We start from the raw sequence: 12213 nt of genomic DNA, 5'->3' as shown, positions 1-12213 counted from the left end.
CTGTCATCACAGGTTTAACATACCTGTCAATTTTTTTGGAAGCTAATTCACCACCATCTCTGAAAGACAAACTCTTAGGCATATTAGCTTTACTAAAGACCTCTTATCTTTTTTTTTTTTTTTTTTTTTTTTGAGGTGGAGTCTCGCTCTGTTGCCCAGACTGGAGTACAGTGGCGCGATCTCAGCCCACTGCAAGCTGTCCCTCCCGGGTTCACGCCATTCTCCTGTCTCAGCCTCCCGAGTAGCTGGGACTACAGGCAACCGCCACCACGCCCGGCTAATTTTTTGTATTTTTAGTAGAGACAGGGTTTCACCATGTGAGCCAGGATGGTCTCGATCTCCTGACCTCATAATCTGCCCACCTTGGCCTCCCAAAGTGCTGGGATTACAGGCTTGAGCCACCGTGCCCAGCCGTGTTTTTTTTTTAAGTATATAATTTGAACATAAAATAGTGATCTCTTTACAACTGCTCTGACTCACAAAAAGCCAAATACATTATGATAATGAAAGGAAATCATGAAATGACAAAAATTGGCCGGACGCCGTGGCTCATGCCTGTAATCCCAGCACTTTGGGAGGCCGAGGCAGGTGGATGACCTGAGGTCAGGAATTCAAGACCAGCCTGGCCAACATGGTGAAACCCCATCTCTACTAAAAATACAAAAAATTAGCTGGGCGTGGTGGCACATGCCTGTAGTCCCAGCTATTTGAGAGGCTGAGGCAAGAGAATCACTTGAGGCCGGGCGCGGTGGCTCAAGCCTGTAATCCCAGCACTTTGGGAGGCCGAGACGGGCGGATTACGAGGCCAGGAGATCGAGACCATCCTGGCTAACACAGTGAAACCCCGTCTCTTCTAAAAAAATACAAAAAACTAGCCGGGCGAGGTGGTGGGCGCCTGTAGTCCCAGCTACTCGGGAGGCTGAGGCAGGAGAATGACGTAAACCCGGGAGGCGGAGCTTGCAGTGAGCTGAGATCCGGCCACTGTACTCCAGCCCGGGTGACAGAGTGAGACTCCGCCTCAAAAAAAAAAAAAAAAAGAGAATCACTTGATTCTGGGAGGTGGAGGTTGCAGTGAGCAGAGATCATGTCACTGCACTCACTCCAGCCTAGTCTACACAGCAGGACTCTGTCTCAAAAAAAAAAAAAAAAAAGAGGAAATGGCAAAAATTAAGTAAATATCATAATTTAATCCTAATAGAAATAAGTTTCAATATGTTTTGTTTTACATTATCTCATCCGCTGTTTTTGTTGTTGTTATTGAGGGCATTTCTCTGCCTGAGGAGCTATAATTGCTAAAAGTAAGTTTTTTGCAGTTTCATTTTACATGAATTTCTTTTATTTCTTAGGATTTCCAATTTATTTAACATCCTCCAACACATTCTAAAGAAATTAAGTAGGTAAGTATTTTTTAGGCATTTTGCTTTGATATGTCTGATTTTCTTAGATGAAAATTCTTAGAAACTTTGAAAATGTGCTGTTAGGAATAGAGACTAAATAACCTAGAAATGCAAAAATTATTATGTCAAATGTAAAAATTTATATTGTAAAAATATAAGATAATATGATAGTATCTGGCTTTAATGAGCTTGCAATTACATTTTCCTGTAAGTCTATTATTGTGTTGTTTTTCTATTGCAGCTGTAACACATTGCCACTAACTTGGTGGCTTAAAACAAAACAAATTTATTCTCTTTTTAGTTCTTGAGGTCAGAAATCCAAAATCAGTTTCACCGGGTAAAAGTCAACAGGGCTGGTCCTTTCTGAAGACTGAGGAAAGAATCATTTCTTTACCTTTTTCAGTTTCTAGTGACCACCTGTATTCCTTGACTTGTGGCTCTTTCCTCCATCATCAGGGCATGTCACTTGGATCTCTGTGTCTACATCACATTGCCTTCTCCCCTTTTGTGGTAATATCTTCCTCTGCCTCCCTTTTATAAGGTTCCTGGTGATTACTTTGGGCCTTCTCACATAATTTGGGATAATCCCCTCATCTCAAAAGTCTTAATTTAATCACACCTGCAAAACCATTAAATGTAATACAGTCACAGGTTCTTGTGATTAGCATATGGATATCATGGTGGGGGACCATTATTCAGCCCACCATGGCTATATTATTTTCACTTTCAAGACTAAAAAAAAAGATCATAGAGGCCGAGCACAGTGGCTCACACCTCTAATCCCAGCACTTTGGGAGGCTGAGGCAGGTGGATCACGAGGTCAGAAGATCGAGACTATCCTGGCCAACATGGTGAAACCCCATCTCTACTAAAAATACAAAAAAAATTAGCTGGGTGTTGTGGTGTGCACCTGTAATCCCAGCTACTCAGGAGGCTGAGGCAGGAGAATCACTTGAACCCGGGAGGCAGGATTGCAGAGCTGAGATGTGCCACTGCACTCCAGCCTGGGCGACAGAGTGAGACTCCCTCTCAAAAAAAAAAAAAAAAGAAAGAAAGAACATAGAGCTAAATGAACAGTCATTTAGGTCCATGGCAAGTCTTAGAATATGGATTTTTCCCCGGTGATACATCAAACTATTTTGTTATATGAATGTTTGCATTCCTTCTCTTATGCCCTTACCAAAGGTTAAACTTGAAAACAACTTGAATCTGAACTTACAGCCAAAATCTCAAAGTTCTAGTTCTGAAGAATTCTGTTATCCAACCTGATGTCAGTTTACTTATTTGTAAAATGATGGTGTCAAGTGCAATAACTTCCTAGGTACTTTTCAGTTCTGATATTCTGTGATTATGTGACAGGATTTTTGTTTTATATATTCTGTTCTTCATGTTACATATAAAGCTTTTGCATGAAATTTGCCAGATGTTTTTTGAAATTTTATTATCAATATTTTATTTAGTTTGTGTATTAGCTTTATATTGTGGCTATAACAAATTACCACAAAATTAATGTTATAAAACAACACAAATTTATTATTTTGCAGTTCTCAAGTCAGAGGTCTAACGGGGTTCACTGAGTCAAAATCAGGGCATTGGCAAAGCTACATTCCTTTCTGTAGGCTCTGGGAAGGATCTATTCCTTGCCTTTTGTAGCTTCTAGAGGCCACCTGCATCCCTTGGCTTGTAGCTCCCTTCCTCCATCTTCAAAGTTACAAAGCCAAGTTAAGTCACATCTCCCTCTGAGTCTCTTCTGTCTTCTTCTTGCATATTTAAGGGCTGTTGTGATTAGTAAAATTTGACCATTTTAAAGTCAGTTGATTAGCAACCTTAATTCCATGTGCTACCTTAATTCCCTTTGGCCATGTAACATATTCATAGGTTCCAGGTTTGGAACATAAACATTTTTAGGAGGCCATTATTCCACCTACCATAGTTTATATTCATCCATATACATTAGACATGTACGGCACTTGTAAGATACTCCTTCTTAGAGTATCTCTCATTCTCCATGAATTAAATATTAATACATTCTTCTGTAAACGAAAGCTTTCTTCATTTTTAGTGGAGGTAGTTAAGATACATGATTTTCATTGATTAAAGCTGAATCTTTGAAATGTTATTTATTCCTATCAAATAATTATTCATTTCTTTATATGGAAATATGAAAGTTATTGGGAAAAAAATTTCCAGAGGATAAGAGCAATTGTCAACACCTATTTTCAGTTTAAAAATTGATGAAAATGTAACTTAATAGGTTTATAGGCAAATCTTTATAGCTAAAGTATGATAAATCTTTCTTTTTTAATAATATATTGTGGTAAAGAACGGATGTTCTCCTTAACATCTTTGATCCAGAGGACTGTGTAATCCCAAGAAAGCACAATGTATTTATTCATATCCCTTTAGTTCTTTATGATGTACACTGAATTATTTAAAGCTTTCTAAGGAGAAAGGAAAAATGTGGTTTTGATGTTCAACATAGCTGGTTATTGCTACAGTAGAGGATCGTGATTAAGGGTGTGGCCTGTGGAGTTCAAATGCCTGGGTTTATATCTAAGCCTACACTCAGAACTTTGGGCAAATTGCTTAGCATCTCTAATTTGTTTATTTATCACCCTAAATTAATATGCCTTGAAGGTTTATTGTGGAAGATCTAATGAGAAAATAGATGTGAAGCTATAATACAGTAGTTAGCTCATAATAAACATTTAATACCCGCTAGCTGCTGTTGTCTCTGTTATCCTCATAGCACCTCATGTTGTATCGTGATTGTTCCATTGACTGTTTCTTCCACTTTATTTTAAACTACTCAATGTAGCCAACATGTCACCTTCACTTTTGTATCTAGTCATCTGTCTATTATTAGGTACACAATAGTTGCAGTGTTAAATGAATGAAAATGCTGTAGGAATGCTTTTCAGTATTGATACCTATAAATGTCTAATCTGTGGATTAGAGAATTAGGCACACTCTTTGTTTCCCATTAAATGAAAACTTACAAATTGCTATAAAAGCAAAAAGAAAATGATCAACTATTCTGAACTTTGGAGTAAGAATTAAAATTAGTTGCTTAAAAAGCATAAAAATTTAAAGATTTCTTAAATCTTATTTTATCATAAGTTTTAGAGGTGGTGTGATCTTCTCATAATTTTCAGTTTTACTAATAGATTATGATTAAGAAAGTGCTGTTGAAATTGACACAGTGAGCCAGTGGGTTGAGTTTCATTGTGTGGATTTAGCTTGCAGGAGGGTTCCTACTTGTTATCTCATGCAGCAGAAGATTCTTCACTCCTGATCTATAAGGCCTCTGATGGAAAAGTTACTAGGACAGCATACAATTTGTATAAAACACATTGCGGCCTTCCTGGTGTACCTTCCAGTCTCTCAGTTCCCTGGGTCCCATTAGATCCCAGCCTGTTATTACCATATCATATCCATCATGGAAGAATACCTTGTACTTTTCCACCTAAATCACTGGATACCACAACACAACAAAAGGTAAGATCTTTTTTGAAGTTAAAGGTTCATTAGGTTGTTTATTATTTGTCTATTTCACAGACTTTACCATATTTCAACCTGATGTTCTCATTGTCATATTAATCACAGCACCATTCTAAAAACTATATCCATAGGAAGGATAAAGTTGTATGCCGTAGTGAGTCCAGTCTACATGGTAGTGGAACTTTCTATTTTGGCAAGATTTATAAGTCAACTAAAGAAAACTCTCAGCCGGGCGCAGTGGCTCAAGCCTGTAGTCCCAGCACTTTGGGAGGCCAAGACGGGCGGATCACGAGGTCAGGAGATCGAGACCATCCTGTCTAACACGGTGAAACCCCGTCTCTACTAAAAAAATACAAAAAACTAGCTGGGCAAGGTGGCGGGCGCCTATAGTCCCAGCTACTCGGGAGGCTGAGGCAGGAGAATGGCGTGAACCCGGGAGGCGGAGCTTGCAGTGAACTGAGATCCAGCCACTGCACTCCAGCTTGGGGGACAGAGTGAGACTCCATCTCAAAAAAAAATTAAAAAGAAAACTCTCTTAGCTTACACAGTGGGTGTGTGGGTAAGGCATCCAAGTAGTTAAATCCTTATATTCCTATGAAAAGCAAAATTGTGGGGGTTTTTTTAAATTTTTGTTTATATATACTGAGTTTCATTTCATTAAATATTTTAGGCAATTTGCAGAAGAGTACATGTAATAAATTATGATGTAATTAAACTTTTTATTTTATTTATTTTTTTTTTGAGACGGAGTCTCACTTCCAGGCTGGAGTGCAGTGGCTCGATCTCAGCTCACTGCAAGCTCTGCCTCCCATGTTCATGCCCTTCTCCTGCCTCAGCCTCCCAAGTAGCTGGGACTACAGGCGCCCGCCACCATGCCTAGCTAATTTTCTTATTTTTAGTAGAGACGGGGTTTCACCGTGTTAGCCAGAATAGTCTCGATCTCCTGACCTTATGATCCGCCTGCCTCAGCCACCCAAAGTGCTGGGATTACAGGTGTGAGCCACCACGCCTGGCCAACATTGTTAATTAGGATGAGGAAAAAGAAGTATTAGTAGTTTGTGAACAGAGTGTCTAATTAAAAATACAACTAAAGTATTAAGGACTAAATTGTGTTTTGATAAGTATTATGTAACTCCGTATTTACTGAATTACAATTAATATTACTCTCTTTATAGAATCCTTGCCAGAAGTAACAGTTGAATGACATTATCTGAAACTTATAAACCCATAGCTAGAGATATTCTCTGCTATGTCACTCGTTCTGTATATTGTGTAGGAAATTCCAATTCGAGTTTAGTTGTTAGAAAAGTTTTGCACTCGGCTGGGTGCGGTGGCTCACGCCTATAATCCCAGCACTTTGGGAGGCCAAGGTGGGTAGATCATTTGAAGTCAGCAGTTTGAGACCAGGCTGGCCAACATGGTGAAACCCCATCTCTACCAAAAATTAGCCGGGCGTCATGGTGCACACCTGTAATCAATTCCAGCTACTGGAGAGGCTAAGGCAGGAGAATTGCTTGAACCCGGGAGGCAGAGGTTGCAGTGAGCCAAGATCACTATACTGCACTCCAGCCTGGACGACACAGTGAGACTCTGTCTCAAAAAAGAAAAAAAAAGAAAAGGAAAGAAAAAAGTTTTGCTCTCTACAAATGATTCTGAATGTGTTGAGGAGACAAAATCCAGTATATTTTCCTTACTTACTGCCAAAAGTGTTTGAGTCAGAATTATTGTCTGAATGTTATCTTCTCATTATGGTTGCCCCAGAGCGTCTATCACTTGTGTATTCTTCCTTTTCACTGTCTATATTTTACTGAATTAATCGGTAAATGTCTTCAAATCCTTATGAGAAACAGCTGGAATGCAAATAGTGAGGATTTTTAAATAATTTAAAGTAAACAGGGTTGTTTGTTTATGTCTTTCATTTCTCCACCCTAAGTTACTGTTTGGGAGTATCCTTTTAGAAATGGGAACTCCTTGTACATTCCTACTTAGCTTTGGCCAAGAAAGTACAAATGTTATGTTGGGACAAGTGAAAGAATGGAGAAAGTTACTTGTTAGCATTTTAAGCTATTTTATCTTCAGTTTTGGTTGTCTGTTTCCAGTTTACTAGAAGTAGTCACTTTTATAACCTAAGGAAACATTTTCTTAAGTAACTTAAAAATAATTGAAGAACTGTTTTTGAAGGATCTGTGTTTTTCTAGGAGAGTGATTTCCTTTTAATTTAGAAACACTGATTATAGTCTCTCACCTATAACCTGTAATTCTGTGTGGGGGTGGCTTATTCCTTTTTAGTGAAAATGAACAGTTTAATACCTTGGAATTGAACAACTTTAAGTGAAAGGAAAAATGTATTATGTGTGTGCAAGGTATTTCTAAAAAAAATGAGTAATATACTGTCCTTATTGATATAGACTGACATTCAAATAGTGTTGAATGCTTTATACTTTGGAAATACTTTAATGATTTGATTCTTTTTTAAATGTGGTCTAAAATGTGCTTTAGTACAGTAAGAACACAATTTATAGTCGTGTATCAGTTAACGACAGGGATAAATTCTGAGAAATGCAGCACTAGGCAATTTTGTCTTTGTGTAAATATCATAAGCTTACTTACACAAACCTAGAGGGTGTAGTCTACTACACACCTAGGCCATATGGTATAGCCTATTGCTCTTAGGTAGTCTACAGACCTGTACACCATGTTGCTGTACTGAATACTGTATGCAGTTGTAATACACTGGTATTTGCATGTCTAAACATAGACAAGGTAATACATTGCACTGTTATATTCTAACAGCTGCGACATCACTAGATGATAGAAATTTTTCAGCTCCATTATAATCTTTTGGGACCACTGTTATACATGCAGTTCATTTTGACCAAAATGTGACTGTATTTGGAAAAGGAGAAATTCCATATGTTCACAATTTGGCTACATAATAACAATTCAATTACATGTGTATCACGGAGTGTGCTTTATGCATTCAGTCCAAGAACAAATACTTAACGAGATTATCCAGGCCCAGGTTGTTGCAGAGCCCAGCATTAGGTACAGTGGACAATTAGATAACTAATACTTGGTTTGATATATTTTTGAAAGCCAGTGGAAAGTTTTTGGTGATCTACTCAGCTCCCCACAATGCAGCCCTATATTTGAGAGGAATTACCCCATCTTCCTCCCTACCTCCTAGCCAGGCCATTGGAATGGGCCTTCTAGTCCCAACCAATCTAAGCACAAATATGGATTCTGGTTTTGGCAGCAATGGTGAGATCACAGCTTTCAGGAAACCAGGGAAGTAAGACCTATATGAAATAGAAATCATCTGCCCATTTTCATGGTGTAAAAATGTATTCAAACATTTTTGCCTCTACTGTGATCGCATAGTCACAAGTCCACTTGAACTCAGGTCTCATCCTTGGATAGTACCTTTGGTACTAACCCTGAGAGATGCCAGTAGAGCCTGCTTCTGCCTCCTACTGCATCAAGCAGACATTCTATTTAAGGGTCCCATTTGCTGCCTGGGCTACTTTTGACTTCTGCTTCCAGTCTTCTTGCAACAGCTTCACACTTAGTCTTTTTCTCTTTCTACAGCTTCTGTAATAAACATTCATTTTACACATTCAAACACACACAGTCTTGCAGTGGAAGTTTTCAAAATGCTTGTTTTTCTCAAAGATTTTAACACATAGAATTAGCGTGGTCAGTATACCTTTATAGGAAATACCAGCTGAGTGAGGAGTGGTATAGATTATCCAAAAGTCACCGTACTTTTCTAATCAGTATATTACAAAAGTTCATCAGATTCACACAGACAAATCTTTACTCAGTTTGTCCTTTCTGGTCACGTAAATGTAAACCCAAAAAAATGCTTTTTAAAGGAACAGTAGATATTAAATAAGGGAAGCCAGAGTCTGAGCCATTCTCAGTGAGCCTGTAACCCCTTGGAGCAAATGCAAGTAGTATTTCTGTTGGGCTAGCATTATAAAGAGAGAGTGCTTGGAGTTACACTATCACCCATCAGTCCCAGGCCTGAAATTCACTGGACAGGATATGAAGAAATAGAAGAGAACAAGGTGACTAGGGAAAATAAAGGCAGATATGGGCAGGCTCTGTGGAAATAGTTTCAGGCTGTACAGCTTTGGTCCTTCTCTGTGAGATTGGCTTCTCCATTACTCTTTTTATAGATCACATCTTTAACATGACTACATAGCAAGGGATTGTGTCTTAAGAATAGACCACCTTGGCTGGGCGCGGTGGCTCATGCCCATAATCCCAGCACTTTGGGAGGCCGAGGCGGGCGGATCACTTGAGGTCAGGAATTCCATACCAGCCTAAACATGGTGAAACCCCATCTCTACTAAGAATACAAAAGTTAGCGAGGCGTGGTGACACACACCTGTAATCCCAGCCGCTCGGGAGTCTGAGTCAGGAGAATCACTTGAATCAGGTGGTGGAGGTTGTAGTGAGCAGAGATCGCGCCAACTGCCCTCCAGCCTGGGCGACAGAGTGGGACACTGTATCAAAAGAAAAAAAAAAATGGACCCACCTCTCTTCGTTTGACTGTGTGAGCTAGAAAGTGAGGGTAAGGAAGGGTAGACTTGAAGGTAGAACCACAGCAAAGTTTCTTCCCCTACTCTAACCCCCTCTTCCCGTTTGCCCATCCTCTATATTCCCCCTTCCAGTTTTTTCTTCCCCTTTTCTTATTTCTTTCTTGCTCTCCTCTTTCAGCCCTTCACTATTTCCCTTTTACTTGGGTTCTTGTCTTTTTCTCTTCCTTATACTTTAATTCCTTTTTTTTTTTTACTTCCCTCTTTCTTAATCTTTATCTCTTTCCCATTTTCTTTCCTTATCTTCCCTACCTTTCTTATTGTCTTTCTTGTTTGTCTGTGTAATTTCTTCTCCCTGTTTACCACCTCAGACCTTCTTGTATTTTCTTTCCCTCCCTCCCTATTACTCACTTCTTCCTTTTTCTTGTCCTTCAGTTTAATTATTGCAAACACGGCACTCGTAAGGCCTGTCATTCCCTTGATTTCTAATTTATATTTTCAACCTCTAATAAATTTAACACAGAGAATAGTTTCCCCATTCGCTTTTCTCCCCATCTACTCAGATCTGTCCACTTCTCTGATGGTTATTTGAAAGTTTAGTACTTTAAAAATGTGTCAGATTAAAACTTGTTTAGAAACAGCCAGGTAGCTGGAGATTAAAAATATAAGCTCATTTGCAAGGTGGTTAATACATGTATAAATACAACAGAGTTGACTGTATATAGGTATGTTGTAGTTACATTAAGCTATTCTGTTCTCTGCTTCATCTCTTAGGTTGGTGGAACAAGAATGCCTACACGCAGCCACAGGAATCCAGTTTCCATAGAAACCAAAAGCAGTTGCTTGCCTGCTCAGCAAGTTGAAACTGAAGGAGTGGCTCCACATAAAAGAAAAATAACTTGAGGACTGTACTATGGAAAATTAAATTAAAAAAAAAAAAAACAGTTATAGCAATGTTTAATTTAGAAAAGTTTGAGCGGAAATAATCAGTAGGTAAGAGGAACATTTTTCCTGTAGTAGCTAGAGTGCCTTGAAAAAATGTGTTGGCTATGTGAAGGAATGTTTCAACTAAAATGGAATGTTATGCTTTTCGCCCTTAAAGTTTAAGGAAGATCTTGATATGTTTTAACATTATCATGGCAGGGAAATATATAAAGAAGAAAAATATTTTTACATTAAACCTTTTCTAAAAATTGTAAATAGAAAAATAATTTGCTTTTTTATCAAGAACAACACTTAATCATTATGTATTGTGTTAGTTATATTGCCAGTCTGGTGAGACTGACTCAAAAAGTTAAATGTTGCCACTGCTGAAGATGATTATGAGCATCGGAAACCTTGTTTCTGACCCATTTTAACAGTTTTTATATACTCCTTTAAAATGATGAATGTTGCAGGTTAATAAAGTTAATACCTTTAAAAACTTGGTGAAATTCCATTAAAGAAGCCAAAAATAAAACCTCCCTGCCTCTGAAAAGTCAGATTGGTATCTTCTTGTTTGGCAACCATCAGTTTGTTTAAAAAAAAAAGAAAAAAATTTGATGGTGTAACATGTTTGATGACAAATGCCTCTATCTCTAGATTCAAGCTGAGTGTTGAAATACACTGCTGAAAGCAAAGAGATTGGTATGTTTTCCAGAAAAAAAGTCAGTGTCATTGCTCCAAATGACAAGGTTAATGTGGTAAAGCATAAGCCTTTTTTTTTTTTTTTTTTTTTTTTTTTTTTTTTTGAGACGGAGTCTCGCTCTGTTGCCCAGGCTGGAGTGCAATGGCATGATCTCAGCTCACCACAACCTCCGCCTCCCAGGTTAAAGCGATTCTCCTGCCTCATCCTTCCGAGTAGCTGGGACTACAGGCACCCGCCATCCCTCTTGGCTAATTTTTTTTTTTGTATTTTTAGGAGAGACAGGGTTTTACCGTATTTGCCAGGCTGGTCTCAAACTCCTGACCTTGTGATCTGCACAGGTTGGCCTCCCAAAGTGCTGGGATTACAGGCATGAGCCACCGTGCCTGGCCAGCATAAGCTATTTTTATCCTCATCTATACTGATTGATTTAAATTTTCCAAACCTACAGATGAATTTGGAAAAGGGCATAATCAGGTGATGTTGCTGTAGCAAATTTGGACTTAAGAAACGACAGGCAGGGCTGGGCGCAGTGGTTCACACCTGTAATCCGAGCACTTTGCGAGGCTGAGGCAGGAGAATCACTTGAGTCCAGGAGTTCGAGACCAGCCTGGGCAACATAGACCTCATCTCTACTAATAAAAAAGTTAGCTGGGTGTGGTGGTATGTGCCTGTAGTCCCAGCTACTCAAAAGGCTGAGGCAGAAGAATTGCTGGAGCCCAGGAAGTCGAGGCTACAGTGGGTCATGATCGCACCACTGTACTCAGCTTTGAGTATCAGAGTGTGACCCTGTCTCAAAATTTAAAAAAAAAGGACAGGCTTGTTTAATCTTTAGAACCCTTACACAAAAATTTTCAGAAATTATGTATGTCATTTGTAAAATACAAGTTTTATAATCCTAGATAATTGCTTCACATTGAAATTTTTTAGCTATTTTATGTTAAAGAATGGCTATTCTTTCAGCCTAATTTCTGAGAAATTAGACCGGAAAATCTCCTCAAATATTGTAACAGTTGAAAATATCTTCAACTACTAAGTTTTGTTTTATTTTGATTTTTTGTTATAAAACTTTTAAGTTATTTAAGAAGTAGTTATTAGTAAAATTGTATCTTGATAAATCATTTCCTCATCCTGCCATTCCCTTTTT

General features: G+C 38.5%; 1 protein-coding gene across 38 annotated transcripts in view; it reads left to right on the top strand.

The window, feature by feature from the left end:
* Positions 1 to 10919, top strand: part of ICE2 (interactor of little elongation complex ELL subunit 2) — a 57267-nt gene extending 46348 nt beyond the window's left edge. For 28 of the 38 annotated variants that reach the window (XR_012415009.1, XR_012415015.1, XR_012415012.1 and 25 more), the window contains 3 exons: positions 1347 to 1397; positions 4637 to 4895; positions 10217 to 10919. Coding sequence is in view for 28 of the 38 variants with exons in the window: in XM_073995925.1 (XP_073852026.1) it covers positions 1347 to 1397; positions 4637 to 4895; positions 10217 to 10345 (439 nt within the window). In the remaining 10 variants the exon portion in view is untranslated. The remainder of the gene's footprint in view (positions 1 to 1346; positions 1398 to 4636; positions 4896 to 10216) is intronic. The other 10 variants (XM_073995933.1, XM_073995942.1, XM_073995931.1 and 7 more) reach the window with 3 other exon arrangements.
* Positions 10920 to 12213: the final 1294 nt, after the last annotated feature.

This window comes from Macaca fascicularis, chromosome 7 (genome assembly GCF_037993035.2).
Source record: "Macaca fascicularis isolate 582-1 chromosome 7, T2T-MFA8v1.1".
Classification (NCBI taxonomy): domain Eukaryota; kingdom Metazoa; phylum Chordata; class Mammalia; order Primates; family Cercopithecidae; genus Macaca; species Macaca fascicularis.
The sequence above is the reverse complement of the archived record's forward strand: the minus strand, read 5'-3'. Positions and strand labels throughout refer to the sequence as shown.